This window comes from Bombina bombina, chromosome 3 (genome assembly GCF_027579735.1).
Source record: "Bombina bombina isolate aBomBom1 chromosome 3, aBomBom1.pri, whole genome shotgun sequence".
Classification (NCBI taxonomy): Eukaryota; Metazoa; Chordata; class Amphibia; order Anura; family Bombinatoridae; genus Bombina; species Bombina bombina.
Genome location: NC_069501.1, coordinates 613,881,199 through 613,900,137, shown reverse-complemented (window position 1 = coordinate 613,900,137; position 18,939 = coordinate 613,881,199). Strand labels below are relative to the sequence as shown.

Sequence of the window (18,939 nt, the reverse complement as noted above, 5' to 3'; positions counted from 1 at the left end):
AGAAAAAATTATAACTGCACATACCTGATAGCAGTGTAAACTGCACGCCATTCTCCCTCTTAAGTTACCTCTCTCCTCAGACATATGTGAGAACAGCAATGGATCTTAGTTACAACCTGCTAAGATCATAGAAAACTCAGGCAGATTCTTCTTCTATCTCTGCCTGAGATAAAATAGCACAACTCCGGTACTATTTAAAATAACAAACTTTTGGTTGAAGTAAATAAACTAACTATTTTTCACCATTCCCTCTTACTACCTCCATGCGCGTTGAGAGTTGCAAGAGAATGACTGGATATGGTAGTGAGGGGAGGAGCTATATAACAGCTCTGCTGTGGGTGTCCTCTTGCAACTTCCTGTTGGGAATGAGAATATCCCACAAGTAATGGATGATCCGTGGACTGGATACACCTTACAAGAGAAATGATTAGCATGTTGTAGTAAACGAACAATGCTATATAGGTCAGAATCCAATTCTTGTTGCGCTAAATTCTCCAACCAAAAAGTTGAAGCAGCTGCAACATCAGCCAAAGAAATTGCAGACCTAAGAAGATGACCTGAATATAAATAGGCTTTCCTTAGATAAGATTCAAGCTTCCTTTCTAAAGGATCTTTAAAGGAAGTACTATCCTCCATAGGAATAGTGGTTCGTTTAGCAAGAGTAGAAATAGCCCCATCAACTTTGGGGATCTTTTCTCAAAACTCTATTGAAATTGCTGGTAAAGGATACAATTTTTTAAACCTTGCAGAAGGATTAAAAAGAGTACCCGGCTTATTCCATTCCTTAGAAATCATATCAGAAATAGCATCAGGAATAGGAAAAACCTCTGGAGTAACCACAGGAGGTTTAAAAACAGAATTTAAACGTTTACTGGTTTTAATATCAAGAGGACTAGCTTCCTCAATATCCAAAGTAATTAACACTTTTTTTTTTAACAAAAAACGCATATATTCCATTTTAAATAAATAAGTTTTGTCAGTGTCAATATCTGAGGAAGGATCTTCTGAATCAGATAGATCCTCATCAGAGGTGGATAATTCATTATGTTGTCGGTCATTTGAAATTTCATCAACTTTATGAGAAGTTTTAAAAGACCTCTTACGCTTATTAGAAAGCGGAAATGCAGACAAAGCCTTCTGAATAGAATCAGTAACAAATTCTTTAAAATTCATAGGTATATAATGTACATTAGAAGTTGAAAGAACTGCAACCGGCAATGTACTATTAGTGATGGACACACTATCTGCATGTAAAAGTTTATCATGGCAACTAATACAAATAAAATTAGGAGATATAATCTCCACAATTTTACAACAAATGCACTTAGCTTTGGTAGAACCGATGTCAGGCAGCAAAGTTCCAACAGATACTTCTGAGGCAGGATCAGATTGAGACATCTTGCGGAATGTAAAAGAAAAAACAACATATAAAGCAAAATGATCAATTTCCTTATATGACAGTTTCAGGAATGGGAAAAAATGCAAATAGCATAGCCCTCTGACATAGAAAAAGGCAAGAGGCAAACAGCAATGGGGCAAATAAATAATGAAAAAAGTTTGACGTCAAGTATGACGCACAACTTAAGTTAAAAAATTTTTGGCGCCATGTCCGGAAATGACACACTCGCGTCACTAACGACGCAACCCTGTGTGAAACCTCTGAGTCAATTAGGATGCCGGAAATGACGAACTTGCGTCAACGGACATGCCTTTTGCACCAAAAAATTCTCGAGCCAAGAATTACGCAATAAAGTGTAGCATTTGGCACACCCGCAAGCCTAAGTCAGCCCGCAATTTGAAACAAAGTAGTCAATTGAAAAAAGGACTAAACCCAAGGTAAGAAAAAAATATTTCTTAATATTAACTTTCCCCAAACATGAAACTGACAATCTGCAAAAGGAAATACATGAACCTGACTCATGGCAAATATAAGTACAATACATATATTTAGAACTTTATATAAATGCATAAAGTGCTAAACCATAGCTGAGGTGTCTTATGTAATAAAAACATACTTACCCAAAGACACCCATCCACATATAGCAGATAGCCAAACCAGTACTGAAACAGTTATCAGTAGAGGTAATGGTATATGAGAGTATATCGTTGATCTGAAAAGAGAGGTAGGAGATGAATCTCTACGACCGATAACAGAGAACCTATGAAAAAGACCCCTGTTAGGAAAATCATTGCATTCAATAGGTGATGCTCTCCACGTCCCTCTGACATTCGCTGTACTCTGAGAGGAATCTGTCTTCAAAATGCTGAGAAGCGCATGTCAACGTAGAAATCTTAGCACAAACTTACTTCACCACCTCCATAGGAGGTAAAGTTTGTAAAACTGAATTGTGGGTGTGGTGAGGTGTGTATTTGAAGGCATTTTGTGGTTTGGGAAACGGTGCCCCTCCTGGTAGGATTGTATATCCCATACTTCACTAGCTCATGGACTCTTGACAATTACATGAAAAAACATAATTTATGTAAGAACTTACCTGATAAATTCATTTCTTTCATATTAGCAAGAGTCCATGAGCTAGTGACGTATGGGATATACATTCCTACCAGGAGGGGCAAAGTTTCCCAAACATCAAAATGCCTATAAATACACCCCTCACCACACCCACAATTCAGTTTAACGAATAGCCAAGAAGTGGGGTGATAAAAAAGTGCGAAAGCATAAAAAATAAGGAATTGGAATAATTGTGCTTTATACAAAATCATAACCACCACAAAAAAAGGGCGGGCCTCATGGACTCTTGCTAATATGAAAGAAATGAATTTATCAGGTAAGTTCTTACATAAATTATGTTTTCTTTCATGTAATTAGCAAAAGTCCATGAGCTAGTGACGTATGGGATAATGACTACCCAAGAAGTGGATCTTTCCACACAAGAGTCACTAGAGAGGGAGGGATAAAATAAAGACAGCCAATTCCTGCCGAAAATAATCCACACCCAAAATAAAGTTTAACGAAAAACATAAGCAGAAGATTCAAACTGAAACGGCTGCCTGAAGTACTTTTCTACCAAAATCTGCTTCAGAAGAAGAAAATACATCAAAATGGTAGAATTTAGTAAAAGTATGCAAAGAGGACCAAGTCGCTGCTTTGCAGATCTGGTCAACCGAAGCTTCATTCCTAAACGCCCAGGAAGTAGAAACTGACCTAGTAGAATGAGCTGTAATTCTCTGAGGCGGAGTTTTACCCGACTCAACATAGGCAAGATGAATTAAAGATTTCAACCAAGATGCCAAAGAAATGGCAGAAGCTTTCTGGCCTTTTCTAGAACCGGAAAAGATAACAGACCAGAAGTCTTACGAAAAGATTTCGTAGCTTCAACATAATATTTCAAAGCTCTAACAACATCCAAAGAATGCAACGATTTCTCCTTAGAATTCTTAGGATTAGGACATAATGAAGGAACCACAATTTCTCTACTAATGTTGTTGGAATTCACAACTTTAGGTAAAAATTCAAAAGAAGTTCGCAACACCGCCTTATCCTGATGAAAAATCAGAAAAGGAGACTCACAAGAAAGAGCAGATAATTCAGAAACTCTTCTGGCAGAAGAGATGGCCAAAAGGAACAAAACTTTCCAAGAAAGTAATTTAATGTCCAATGAATGCATAGGTTCAAACGGAGGAGCTTGAAGAGCTCCCAGAACCAAATTCAAACTCCAAGGAGGAGAAATTGACTTAATGACAGGTTTTATACGAACCAAAGCTTGTACAAAACAATGAATATCAGGAAGAATAGCAATCTTTCTGTGAAAAAGAACAGAAAGAGCAGAGATTTGTCCTTTCAAAGAACTTGCGGACAAACCTTTATCTAAACCATCCTGAAGGAACTGTAAAATTCTCGGTATTCTAAAAGAATGCCAGGAAAAATGATGAGAAAGACACCAAGAAATATAAGTCTTCCAGACTCTATAATATATCTCTCGAGATACAGATTTACGAGCCTGTAACATAGTATTAATCACAGAGTCAGAGAAACCTCTTTGACCAAGAATCAAGCGTTCAATCTCCATACCTTTAAATTTAAGGATTTCAGATCCTGATGGAAAAAAGGACCTTGTGACAGAAGGTCTGGTCTTAACGGAAGAGTTCACAGTTGGCAAGAGGCCATCCGGACAAGATCCGCATACCAAAACCTGTGAGGCCATGCCGGAGCTACCAGCAGAACAAACGAGCATTCCTTCAGAATCTTGGAGATTACTCTTGGAAGAAGAACTAGAGGCGGAAAGATATCCACTGCCTCCGCATGAGGATCCCGGGATCTGGACAGATACCTGGGAAGTTTCTTGTTTAGATGGGACTCCATCAGATCTATTTCTGGAAGTTCCCACATTTGAACAATCTGAAGAAATACCTCTGGGTGAAGAGACCATTCGCCCGGATGCAACGTTTGGCGACTGAGATAATCCGCTTCCCAATTGTCTACACCTGGGATATGAACCGCAGAGATTAGACAGGAGCTGGATTCCGCCCAAACCAAAATTCGAGATACTTCTTTCATAGCCAGAGGACTGTGAGTCCCTCCTTGATGATTGATGTATGCCACAGTTGTGACATTGTCTGTCTGAAAACAAATGAACGATTCTCTCTTCAGAAGAGGCCAAAACTGAAGAGCTCTGAAAATTGCACGGAGTTCCAAAATATTGATCGGTAATCTCACCTCCTGAGATTCCCAAACTCCTTGTGCCGTCAGAGATCCCCACACAGCTCCCCAACCTGTGAGACTTGCATCTGTTGAAATTACAGTCCAGGTCGGAAGCACAAAAGAAGCCCCCTGAATTAAACAATGGTGATTTGTCCACCATGTTAGAGAGTGTCGAACAATCGGTTTTAAAGATATTAATTGAGATATCTTCGTGTAATCCTTGCACCATTGCTTCAGCATACAGAGCTGAAGAGGTCGCATGTGAAAACGAGCAAAGGGGATCGCGTCCGATGCAGCAGTCATAAGACCTAGAATTTCCATGCATAAGGCTACCGAAGGGAATGATTGTGACTGAAGGTTTCGACAAGCTGAAATCAACTTTAGACGTCTCTTGTCTGTTAAAGACAGAGTCATGGACACTGAATCCATCTGGAAACCCAGAAAGGTTACCCTTGTCTGAGGAATCAAAGAACTTTTTGGTAAATTGATCCTCCAACCATGATCTTGAAGAAACAACACAAGTCGATTCGTATGAGATTCTGCTAAATGTAAAGACTGAGCAAGTACCAAGATATCGTCCAAATAAGGAAATACCACAATACCCTGTTCTCTGATTACAGACAGCAGGGCACCGAGAACCTTTGTAAAAATTCTTGGAGCTGTAGCTAGGCCAAACGGCAGAGCCACAAACTGGTAATGCTTGTCCAGAAACGAGAATCTCAGGAACTGATAATGATCTGGATGAATCGGAATATGCAAATATGCATCCTGTAAATCTATTGTGGACATATAATTCCCTTGCTGAACAAAAGGTAAGATAGTCCTTACAGTTACCATCTTGAACGTTGGTATCCTTACATAACGATTCAATATTTTTAGATCCAGAACTGGTCTGAAAGAATTCTCCTTCTTTGGTACAATGAAGAGATTTGAATAAAACCCCATCCCCTGTTCCGGAACTGGAACTGGCATAATTACTCCAGTCAACTCTAGATCTGAAACACATTTCAGAAATGCTTGAGCTTTTACTGGATTTACTGGGACACAGGAAAGAAAAAATCTCTTTGCAGGAGGTCTCAACTTGAAACCAATTCTGTACCCTTCTGAAACAATGCTCTGAATCCAAAGATTGTGAACAGAATTGATCCAAATTTCCTTGAAAAAACGTAACCTGCCCCCTACCAGCTGAGCTGGAATGAGGGCCGCACCTTCATGTGGACTTAGAAGCAGGCTTTGCCTTTCTAGCTGGCTTGGATTTATTCCAAACTGGAGATGGTCTCCAAACTGAAACTGCTCCTGAGGATGAAGGATCAGGCTTTTGTTCTTTGTTGAAACGAAAGGAACGAAAAACAGAATTTATGTTTACCTGATAAATTTCTTTCTCCAACGGTGTGTCCGGTCCACGGCGTCATCCTTACTTGTGGGATATTCTCTTCCCCAACAGGAAATGGCAAAGAGCCCAGCAAAGCTGGTCACATGATCCCTCCTAGGCTCCGCCTACCCCAGTCATTCGACCGACGTTAAGGAGGAATATTTGCATAGGAGAAACCATATGGTACCGTGGTGACTGTAGTTAAAGAAAATAAAATATCAGACCTGATTAAAAAAACCAGGGCGGGCCGTGGACCGGACACACCGTTGGAGAAAGAAATTTATCAGGTAAACATAAATTCTGTTTTCTCCAACTTAGGTGTGTCCGGTCCACGGCGTCATCCTTACTTGTGGGAACCAATACCAAAGCTTTAGGACACGGATGAAGGGAGGGAGCAAATCAGGTCACCTAAATGGAAGGCACCACGGCTTGCAAAACCTTTCTCCCAAAAATAGCCTCAGAAGAAGCAAAAGTATCAAACTTGTAAAATTTGGTAAAAGTGTGCAGTGAAGACCAAGTCGCTGCCCTACATATCTGATCAACAGAAGCCTCGTTCTTGAAGGCCCATGTGGAAGCCACAGCCCTAGTGGAATGAGCTGTGATTCTTTCGGGAGGCTGCCGTCCGGCAGTCTCGTAAGCCAATCTGATGATGCTTTTAATCCAAAAAGAGAGAGAGGTAGAAGTTGCCTTTTGACCTCTCCTTTTACCTGAATAAACAACAAACAAGGAAGATGTTTGTCTAAAATCCTTTGTAGCATCTAAATAGAATTTTAGAGCGCGAACAACATCCAAATTGTGCAACAAACGTTCCTTCTTTGAAACTGGTTTTGGACACAGAGAAGGTACGATAATCTCCTGGTTAATGTTTTTGTTAGAAACAACTTTTGGAAGAAACCCAGGTTTAGTACGTAAAACCACCTTATCTGCATGGAACACCAGATAAGGAGGAGAACACTGCAGAGCAGATAATTCTGAGACTCTTCTAGCAGAAGAAATCGCAACTAAAAACAAAACTTTCCAAGATAATAACTTAATATCAACGGAATGTAAGGGTTCAAACGGAACCCCCTGAAGAACTGAAAGAACTAAATTGAGACTCCAAGGAGGAGTCAAAGGTTTGTAAACAGGCTTGATTCTAACCAGAGCCTGAACAAAGGCTTGAACATCTGGCACAGCTGCCAGCTTTTTGTGAAGTAATACCGACAAGGCAGAAATCTGTCCCTTCAGGGAACTTGCAGATAATCCTTTTAAATTTTAAACTGAACACACTTTATTACTGCAATTGCGAAAAAACATGAAGGAATTGTTCAAAATTCACCAAATTTTCACCACAGCGTCTTAAAGCCTTGAAAATATTGCACACCAATTTTGGAAGCTTTAACCCTTAAAATAACGGAACCGGAGCCGTTTTAAGCTTTAAACCCCTGTACAGTCCCTGGTATCTGCTTTGCTGAGACCCAACCAAACCCAAAGGGGAATACGATACCAAATGACGCCTTCAGAAGTCTTTTATAAGTATCAGAGCTCCTCTCACATGCGACTGCATGCCATGCCTCTCAAAAACAAGTGCGCAACACCGGCGCGAAAATGAGACTCTGCCTATGCTTTGGGAAAGCCCCTAAAGAATAAGGTGTCTAAAACAGTGCCTGCCGATATTATTATATCAAAATACCCAGATAAAATGATTCCTCAAGGCTAAATATGTGTTAATAATCAATCGATTTAGCCCAGAAAAAGTCTACAGTTTAAATAAGCCCTTGTGAAGCCCTTATTTACAATCGTAATAAACATGGCTTACCGGATCCCATAGGGAAAATGACAGCTTCCAGCATTACATCGTCTTGTTAGAATGTGTCATACCTCAAGCAGCAAGGGACTGCAAACTGTTCCCCCAACTGAAGTTAATTGCTCTCAACAGTCCTGTGTGGAACAGCCATGGATTTTAGTTACGGTTGCTAAAATCATTTTCCTCATACAAACAGAATTCTTCATCTCTTTTCTGTTTCTGAGTAAATAGTACGTACCAGCACTATTTGAAAATAACAAACTCTTGATTGAATAATGAAAAACTACAGTTAAACACTAAAAAACTCTAAGCCATCTCCGTGGAGATGTTGCCTGTACAACGGCAAAGAGAATGACTGGGGTAGGCGGAGCCTAGGAGGGATCATGTGACCAGCTTTGCTGGGCTCTTTGCCATTTCCTGTTGGGGAAGAGAATATCCCACAAGTAAGGATGACGCCGTGGACCGGACACACCTATGTTGGAGAAACGATTATTAGCCCTGTTTTTACCTTTAGATTTTTTATCCTGTGGTAAAAAAGTTCCTTTCCCACCAGTAACAGTTGAAATAATGGAATCCAACTGAGAACCAAATAATTTGTTACCCTGGAAAGAAATGGAAAGTAAAGTTGATTTAGAAGCCATATCAGCATTCCAAGTTTTAAGCCATAAAGCTCTTCTAGCTAAAATAGCTAGAGACATAAACCTGACATCAACTCTGATAATATCAAAAATGGCATCACAGATAAAATTATTAGCATGTTGAAGAAGAATAATAATATCATGAGAATCACGATGTGTTACTTGTTGCGCTAAAGTTTCCAACCAAAAAGTTGAAGCTGCAGCAACATCAGCCAAAGATATAGCAGGTCTAAGAAGATTACCTGAACACAGATAAGCTTTTCTTAGAAAGGACTCAATTTTCCTATCTAGAGGATCCTTAAACGAAGTACCATCTGATGTAGGAATAGTAGTACGTTTAGCAAGGGTAGAAAACAGAATTTATGTTTACCTGATAAATTACTTTCTCCAACGGTGTGTCCGGTCCACGGCGTCATCCTTACTTGTGGGATATTCTCTTCCCCAACAGGAAATGGCAAAGAGCCCAGCAAAGCTGGTCACATGATCCCTCCTAGGCTCCGCCTACCCCAGTCATTCGACCGACGTTAAGGAGGAATATTTGCATAGGAGAAACCATATGGTACCGTGGTGACTGTAGTTAAAGAAAATAAATTATCAGACCTGATTAAAAAAACCAGGGCGGGCCGTGGACCGGACACACCGTTGGAGAAAGTAATTTATCAGGTAAACATAAATTCTGTTTTCTCCAACATAGGTGTGTCCGGTCCACGGCGTCATCCTTACTTGTGGGAACCAATACCAAAGCTTTAGGACACGGATGAAGGGAGGGAGCAAATCAGGTCACCTAAATGGAAGGCACCACGGCTTGCAAAACCTTTCTCCCAAAAATAGCCTCAGAAGAAGCAAAAGTATCAAACTTGTAAAATTTGGTAAAAGTGTGCAGTGAAGACCAAGTCGCTGCCCTACATATCTGATCAACAGAAGCCTCGTTCTTGAAGGCCCATGTGGAAGCCACAGCCCTAGTGGAATGAGCTGTGATTCTTTCGGGAGGCTGCCGTCCGGCAGTCTCGTAAGCCAATCTGATGATGCTTTTAATCCAAAAAGAGAGAGAGGTAGAAGTTGCTTTTTGACCTCTCCTTTTACCGGAATAAACGACAAACAAGGAAGATGTTTGTCTAAAATCCTTTGTAGCATCTAAATAGAATTTTAGAGCGCGAACAACATCCAAATTGTGCAACAAACGTTCCTTCTTTGAAACTGGTTTCGGACACAGAGAAGGTACGATAATCTCCTGGTTAATGTTTTTGTTAGAAACAACTTTTGGAAGAAAACCAGGTTTAGTACGTAAAACCACCTTATCTGCATGGAACACCAGATAAGGAGGAGAACACTGCAGAGCAGATAATTCTGAAACTCTTCTAGCAGAAGAAATTGCAACTAAAAACAAAACTTTCCAAGATAATAACTTAATATCAACGGAATGTAAGGGTTCAAACGGAACCCCCTGAAGAACTGAAAGAACCAAATTGAGACTCCAAGGAGGAGTCAAAGGTTTGTAAACAGGCTTAATTCTAACCAGAGCCTGAACAAAGGCTTGAACATCTGGCACAGCTGCCAGCTTTTTGTGAAGTAACACAGACAAGGCAGAAATCTGTCCCTTCAGGGAACTTGCAGATAATCCTTTTTCCAATCCTTCTTGAAGGAAGGATAGAATCCTAGGAATCTTAACCTTGTCCCAAGGGAATCCTTTAGATTCACACCAACAGATATATTTTTTCCAAATTTTGTGGTAAATCTTTCTAGTTACAGGCTTTCTGGCCTGAACAAGAGTATCGATAACAGAATCTGAGAACCCTCGCTTCGATAAGATCAAGCGTTCAATCTCCAAGCAGTCAGCTGGAGTGAAACCAGATTCGGATGTTCGAACGGACCCTGAACAAGAAGGTCTCGTCTCAAAGGTAGCTTCCAAGGTGGAGCCGATGACATATTCACCAGATCTGCATACCAAGTCCTGCGTGGCCATGCAGGAGCTATCAAGATCACCGACGCCCTCTCCTGATTGATCCTGGCTACCAGCCTGGGGATGAGAGGAAACGGCGGGAACACATAAGCTAGTTTGAAGGTCCAAGGTGCTACTAGTGCATCCACTAGAGCCGCCTTGGGATCCCTGGATCTGGACCCGTAGCAAGGAACTTTGAAGTTCTGACGAGAGGCCATCAGATCCATGTCTGGAATGCCCCACAGCTGAGTGACTTGGGCAAAGATTTCCGGATGGAGTTCCCACTCCCCCGGATGCAATGTCTGACGACTCAGAAAATCCGCTTCCCAATTTTCCACTCCTGGGATGTGGATAGCAGACAGGTGGCAGGAGTGAGACTCCGCCCATAGAATGATTTTGGTCACTTCTTCCATCGCTAGGGAACTCCTTGTTCCCCCCTGATGGTTGATGTACGCAACAGTTGTCATGTTGTCTGATTGAAACCGTATGAACTTGGCCCTCGCTAGCTGAGGCCAAGCCTTGAGAGCATTGAATATCGCTCTCAGTTCCAGAATATTTATCGGTAGAAGAGATTCTTCCCGAGACCAAAGACCCTGAGCTTTCAGGGATCCCCAGACCGCGCCCCAGCCCATCAGACTGGCGTCGGTCGTGACAATGACCCACTCTGGTCTGCGGAATGTCATCCCTTGTGACAGGTTGTCCAGGGACAGCCACCAACGGAGTGAGTCTCTGGTCCTCTGATTTACTTGTATCTTCGGAGACAAGTCTGTATAGTCCCCATTCCACTGACTGAGCATGCACAGTTGTAATGGTCTTAGATGAATGCGCGCAAAAGGAACTATGTCCATTGCCGCTACCATCAACCCGATCACTTCCATGCACTGAGCTATGGAAGGAAGAGGAACGGAATGAAGTATCCGACAAGAGTCTAGAAGTTTTGTTTTTCTGGCCTCTGTCAGAAAAATCCTCATTTCTAAGGAGTCTATTATTGTTCCCAAGAAGGGAACCCTTGTTGACGGAGATAGAGAACTCTTTTCCACGTTCACTTTCCATCCGTGAGATCTGAGAAAGGCCAGGACAATGTCCGTGTGAGCCTTTGCTTGAGGAAGGGACGACGCTTGAATCAGAATGTCGTCCAAGTAAGGTACTACAGCAATGCCCCTTGGTCTTAGCACAGCTAGAAGGGACCCTAGTACCTTTGTGAAAATCCTTGGAGCAGTGGCTAATCCGAAAGGAAGCGCCACGAACTGGTAATGTTTGTCCAGGAATGCGAACCTTAGGAACCGATGATGTTCCTTGTGGATAGGAATATGTAGATACGCATCCTTTAAATCCACCGTGGTCATGAATTGACCTTCCTGGATGGAAGGAAGAATAGTTCGAATGGTTTCCATCTTGAACGATGGAACCTTGAGAAACTTGTTTAAGATCTTGAGATCTAAGATTGGTCTGAACGTTCCCTCTTTTTTGGGAACTATGAACAGATTGGAGTAGAACCCCATCCCTTGTTCTCTTAATGGAACAGGATGAATCACTCCCATTTTTAACAGGTCTTCTACACAATGTAAGAATGCCTGTCTTTTTATATGGTCTGAAGACAACTGAGACCTGTGGAACCTCCCCCTTGGGGGAAGTCCCTTGAATTCCAGAAGATAACCTTGGGAGACTATTTCTAGCGCCCAAGGATCCAGAACATCTCTTGCCCAAGCCTGAGCGAAGAGAGAGAGTCTGCCCCCCACCAGATCCGGTCCCGGATCGGGGGCCAACATATCATGCTGTCTTGGTAGCAGTGGCAGGTTTCTTGGCCTGCTTTCCCTTGTTCCAGCCTTGCATTGGTCTCCAAGCTGGCTTGGCTTGAGAAGTATTACCCTCTTGCTTAGAGGACGTAGCACTTTGGGCTGATCCGTTTCTACGAAAGGGACGAAAATTAGGTTTATTTTTTGCCTTGAAAGGCCGATCCTGAGGAAGGGCGTGGCCCTTACCCCCAGTGATATCAGAGATAATCTCTTTCAAGTCAGGGCCAAACAGCGTTTTCCCCTTGAAAGGAATGTTAAGTAGCTTGTTCTTGGAAGACGCATCAGCCGACCAAGATTTCAACCAAAGCGCTCTGCGCGCCACAATAGCAAACCCAGAATTCTTAGCCGCTAACCTAGCCAATTGCAAAGTGGCGTCTAGGGTGAAAGAATTAGCCAATTTGAGAGCATTGATTCTGTCCATAATCTCCTCATAAGGAGGAGAATCACTATCGACCGCCTTTATCAGCTCATCGAACCAGAAACATGCGGCTGTAGCGACAGGGACAATGCATGAAATTGGTTGTAGAAGGTAACCCTGCTGAACAAACATCTTTTTAAGCAAACCTTCTAATTTTTTATCCATAGGATCTTTGAAAGCACAACTATCCTCTATGGGTATAGTGGTGCATTTGTTTAAAGTGGAAACCGCTCCCTCGACCTTGGGGACTGTCTGCCATAAGTCCTTTCTGGGGTCGACCATAGGAAACAATTTTTTAAATATGGGGGGAGGGACGAAAGGAATACCGGGCCTTTCCCATTCTTTATTAACAATGTCCGCCACCCGCTTGGGTATAGGAAAAGCTTCTGGGAGCCCCGGCACCTCTAGGAACTTGTCCATTTTACATAATTTCTCTGGGATGACCAACTTGTCACAATCATCCAGAGTGGATAATACCTCCTTAAGCAGAATGCGGAGATGTTCCAACTTAAATTTAAATGCAATCACATCAGGTTCAGCTTGTTGAGAAATGTTCCCTGAATCAGTAATTTCTCCCTCAGACAAAACCTCCCTGGCCCCATCAGACTGGGTTAGGGGCCCTTCAGAAATATTATTATCAGCGTCGTCATGCTCTTCAGTATCTAAAACAGAGCAGTCGCGCTTACGCTGATAAGTGTTCATTTTGGCTAAAATGTTTTTGACAGAATTATCCATTACAGCCGTTAATTGTTGCATAGTAAGGAGTATTGGCGCGCTAGATGTACTAGGGGCCTCCTGAGTGGGCAAGACTCGTGTAGACGAAGGAGGGAATGATGCAGTACCATGCTTACTCCCCTCACTTGAGGAATCATCTTGGGCATCATTGTCATTGTCACATAAATCACATTTATTTAAATGAATAGGAATTCTGGCTTCCCCACATTCAGAACACAGTCTATCTGGTAGTTCAGACATGTTAAACAGGCATAAACTTGATAACAAAGTACAAAAAACGTTTTAAAATAAAACCGTTACTGTCACTTTAAATTTTAAACTGAACACACTTTATTACTGCAATTGCGAAAAAACATGAAGGAATTGTTCAAAATTCACCAAATTTTCACCACAGTGTCTTAAAGCCTTAAAAGTATTGCACACCAAATTTGGAAGCTTTAATCCTTAAAATAACGGAACCGGAGCCGTTTTGAACTTTAACCCCTTTACAGTCCCTGGTATCTGCTTTGCTGAGACCCAACCAAGCCCAAAGGGGAATACGATACCAAATGACGCCTTCAGAAAGTCTTTTCTAAGTATCAGAGCTCCTCTCACATGCGACTGCATGCCATGCCTCTCAAAAACAAGTGCGCCACACCGGCGCGAAAATGAGGCTCTGCCTATGCTTTGGGAAAGCCCCTAAAGAATAAGGTGTCTAAAACAGTGCCTGCCGATATTATTATATCAAAATACCCAGATAAAATGATTCCTCAAGGCTAAATATGTGTTAATAATGAATCGATTTAGCCCAGAAAAAGTCTACAGTCTTAATAAGCCCTTGTGAAGCCCTTATTTACGATCGTAATAAACATGGCTTACCGGATCCCATAGGGAAAATGACAGCTTCCAGCATTACATCGTCTTGTTAGAATGTGTCATACCTCAAGCAGCAAGAGACTGCTCACTGTTCCCCCAACTGAAGTTAATTGCTCTCAACAGTCCTGTGTGGAACAGCCATGGATTTTAGTGACGGTTGCTAAAATCATTTTCCTCATACAAACAGAAATCTTCATCTCTTTTCTGTTTCTGAGTAAATAGTACATGCCAGCACTATTTCAAAATAAACTCTTGATTGAATAATAAAAACTACAGTTAAACACTAAAAAACTCTAAGCCATCTCCGTGGAGATGTTGCCTGTACAACGGCAAAGAGAATGACTGGGGTAGGCGGAGCCTAGGAGGGATCATGTGACCAGCTTTGCTGGGCTCTTTGCCATTTCCTGTTGGGGAAGAGAATATCCCACAAGTAAGGATGACGCCGTGGACCGGACACACCTATGTTGGAGAAATAGCCCCATCAACTTTAGGGATCTTGTCCCAAAATTCTAATCTGTCAGACGGCACAGGATATAATTGCTTAAAACGTTTAGAAGGAGTAAATGAATTACCCAAATTATCCCATTCTTTGGAAATTACTGCAGAAATAGCATCAGGAACAGGAAAAACTTCTGGAATAACTACAGGAGATTTAAAAACCTTATTTAAACGTTTAGATTTAGTATCAAGAGGACCAGAATCCTCTATTTCTAAAGCAATTAGGACTTCTTTAAGTAAAGAACGAATAAATTCCATTTTAAATAAATATGAAGATTTATCAGCATCAACCTCTGAGACAGAATCCTCTGAACCAGAGGAATCATCAGAATCAGAATGATGATGTTCAGTTAAAAATTCATCTGTAGGGAGAGAAGTTTTAAAAGATTTTTTACGTTTACTAGAAGGAGAAATAACAGACATAGCCTTCTTTATGGATTCAGAAACAAAATCTCTTATATTATCAGGAACATTCTGCACCTTAGATGTTGAAGGAACTGCAACAGGCAATGGTACTTTACTAAAGGAAATATTATCTGCTTTAACAAGTTTGTCATGACAATCAATACAAACAACAGCTGGAGAAATAGCTACCAAAAGTTTACAGCAGATACACTTAGCTTTGGTAGATTCAGCACTTGACAGCGATTTTCCTGTAGTATCTTCTGACTCAGATGCAACCTGAGACATCTTGCAATATGTAAGAGAAAAAACAACATATATATAAAGCAAAATTGATCAAATTCCTTAAATGACAGTTTCAGGAATGGGAAAAAATGCCAAAGAACAAGCTTCTAGCAACCAGAAGCAATAAAAAATGAGACTTAAATAATGTGGAGACAAAAGTGACGCCCATATTTTTTCGCGCCAAATAAGACGCCCACATTATTTGGCGCCTAAATGCTTTTTGGCGCCAAAAATGACGCCACATCCGGAACGCCGACATTTTTGGCGCAAAATAACGTCAAAAAATGACGCAACTTCCGGCGACACGTATGACGCCGGAAACGGAAATAGAATTTTTGCGCCAAAAAAGTCCGCGCCAAGAATGACGCAATAAAATGAAGCATTTTCAGCCCCCGCGAGCCTAACAGCCCACAGGGAAAAAGTCAAATTTTAAGGTAAGAAAAATGTAAAAATGCATTATCCCAAATATGAAACTGACTGTCTGAAAATAAGGAAAGTTGAACATTCTGAGTCAAGGCAAATAAATGTTTGAATACATATATTTAGAACTTTATAAACAAAGTGCCCAACCATAGCTAGGAGTGTCACAGAAAATAAGACTTACTTACCCCAGGACACTCATCTACATATAGTAGATAGCCAAACCAGTACTGAAACGAGAATCAGCAGAGGTAATGGTATATATAAGAGTATATCGTCGATCTGAAAAGGGAGGTAAGAGATGAATCTCTACGACCGATAACAGAGAACCTATGAAATAGACCCCTTAGAAGGAGATCACTGCATTCAAATAGGCAATACTCCTCACATCCCTCTGACATTCACTGCACGCTGAGAGGAAAACCGGGCTCCAACTTGCTGCGGAGCGCATATCAACGTAGAATCTAGCACAAACTTACTTCACCACCTCCATCGGAGGCAAAGTTTGTAAAACTGAATTGTGGGTGTGGTGAGGGGTGTATTTATAGGCATTTTGAGGTTTGGGAAACTTTGCCCCTCCTGGTAGGAATGTATATCCCATACGTCACTAGCTCATGGACTCTTGCTAATTACATGAAAGAAAAACCTATACTATTTTTGAGTGTGGAGTGGAGATTATCTCAGATACTATTCAGTATATAAAAAAAAAAATGTACTATGGACACACAATGACAAAGAAAAGTAATTATTTGTATCTAAAAAGTTTATTGCTGTATGTATAATTTTCATACATGCATTCATCTCAAACTAGCACAATACTTTAAAAACAAAAGGTTACAAATGAGTGTAAAAAAAATATATATAACAAACAAAATCTGATATTTAAATTCAAGGTTCACGCCAGACAATATGGTCTCTAAAGTCAATCAGATGAGGAGACTTGAGAGCTTGGCAGAATATAGGGTTAGCCTTTTTAAAGGGATGCTAGATGGAAAAGATAGCCGGCAGGTGGGATGATTAGCAATCAGGTTTTGGCAGGTTTTTTAAGGAATCTTTAAGGAACATTGTAAAGTTACCTGAAACACAATAGATACAACTAACACTTCTCCTCTGAGGTGGTTTGTTTGTCCATTTTTATTAATATATAAGTTTATAAATTGAACAAAGTTTACTGGCCATGACAATGTGTGTCTGTATAGCCTATATGGAATTTGCTTTAGTACTTGTAAGCATGGGGAAACCACTCTTAAAGAACACTTGGCATATCAAAATTAACTGGTTTGAGACGCCTGATGGGGTCCAATAGAGGAAGTGTTTTTGGATACAGCGTCAATGCAACACCAGATTTCGAGTATAGGTCTGCTAGAGAAAGACACCAGCTGCAGTATCGCTTGTGATTTAGCTGAAGGTGTGAATGAGCACGGATGACCACACTGAAGGATATCTTATGGAACCACAGTAGTAAACTTCATTTTGTGTCAGGTCATGCTGGGGTAAAAAAACAAAACAAACAAAAATGACTTTCCATATGCATATCAAGCCTTAGGTTAAAAAATAATAATAATTTAGACACCCGTAACCTAAATGTTTTCACATTTATGAGCTTTCACAACTGATTTCCTAGCAAGCACTGTAAAAATAGGGTTTTGTGAACACAGATTTAAAAAAAAAAAAAAAAAAATCCTCTGACGGGATTCTCCTTGCAGCAACTCAGAAATGCAACAGAATATATGCTCACAAATTAATCAAAAGGGGGTCCCAGCTTTCATATTTCAGTGTTAATTTCTATCTCTTCCCTTTAAACTCTTGACAACCAATGGATCAATTAACACACAAAACGTGTTGTCAAATCATTATAAAATATGTAGATCTGTGTCGTGTATGTGGTAAATGTTCTTTGCTTGAGTAAGGTTTGTCCACTTGAGTTGTTCCTTTGGTCAGTCTCCTGTAACTTGTGCTGCTTGACCATCAGTTGTCTGACCACTTGACTGGATAAAGAGTGGCTGTGTGATATCCTGGCCAGCAGGCATGGTGACTTGCTGGATCTGGTATAATTGCTGGGAATAAAACAAAATAATATATATTTTATTTTTTTAAATATATACTAAAAAATAGACGTGCATTCATATCCTTCGTTAGGCTATCTTAACGTGGTGATCTTGCACAAGAATCAATAAATACCTACTAAAAAACAATTACATAATACACTAGTATTTTGTGTCATAATTTCTGTTACTTGCATTTTATGCCTTAAAGGGACATTATACACTCATTTTTTCTTTGCATAAATGTTTTGTAGATGATCTATTTATATAGCCCATAAAGTTTTTTTTTTAAATAAATGTATAGTTTTGCTTATTTTTAAATAACATTGCTCTGATTTTCAGACTCCTAACCAAGCCCCAAAGTTTTATGTGAATACTGTCAGCTACCTTCTCCGGCTTGCTGCTCTTTGTGTAAAGGGTCTTTTCATATGCAAAGGAAGGGGGGGGGGGGGAGTGTCTTATTTGCCACTTGTAGTGGGCTTTCCAGCTACCTTTTCAACAGAGCCAAACTGACGGCTTCTAAGTAAGTTTTTAAACTGTTTTATACTGGATTTTTATATCAGTATCTGTGCATCTTATTCTTTATAGTAGTGTCTATTACATGCAGTTATATGAAAATGAGTGTATACTGTCCCTTTAAGGCCCCTAACTATAGCGACTTTGCAAATGCTAGTGAGGATTTTGAGGTATATTTCAAGGGACTCAAAGTCCAAAGTGGTCAGATTAAAATCAATACGACTTCTTCTAGGGTACAGAAAAGTTGCCTTAAACTAACAAAGTTTAAGACTATTTTACTTTTTTTTTTTTTTTTTTTTAATACCATGGGTAATAACTATTCTTTATAAAGCAATATACAGCTTATTAGGCCTGAATTCTAGTAAATAAACAAATTGCCTAGATTATATTTCACATGAAAAAGATAATCAGACAATAAATACACACATTAATAGACTGATCAGCTTTTCTACTTAAATCAAATAACTATTATCTGCGGTCATATTCATTACTTACCTGCCCATCAGTGAACTGGCTGAACTGCTGCTGTCCCTGCTGGACATCTGCTTGTGTTATCTGAAATAACACAATAGCA

At 40.4% G+C, this 18,939-nt stretch overlaps 1 protein-coding gene across 4 annotated transcripts in view; it reads right to left on the bottom strand.

Moving 5' to 3' along the window:
- Window positions 1-16,549: 16,549 nt before the first annotated feature.
- Window positions 16,550-18,939, bottom strand: part of NFYC (nuclear transcription factor Y subunit gamma) — a 299,824-nt gene continuing 297,434 nt past the window's right edge. For all 4 annotated transcript variants that reach the window (XM_053707222.1, XM_053707224.1, XM_053707223.1 and 1 more), the window contains 2 exons: window positions 18,861-18,920; window positions 16,550-17,861 (listed from right to left, as the gene is read on the bottom strand). In XM_053707222.1, the coding sequence (XP_053563197.1) occupies window positions 17,742-17,861; window positions 18,861-18,920 (180 nt within the window). In that variant the 3' untranslated portion in view covers window positions 16,550-17,741. The remainder of the gene's footprint in view (window positions 17,862-18,860; window positions 18,921-18,939) is intronic.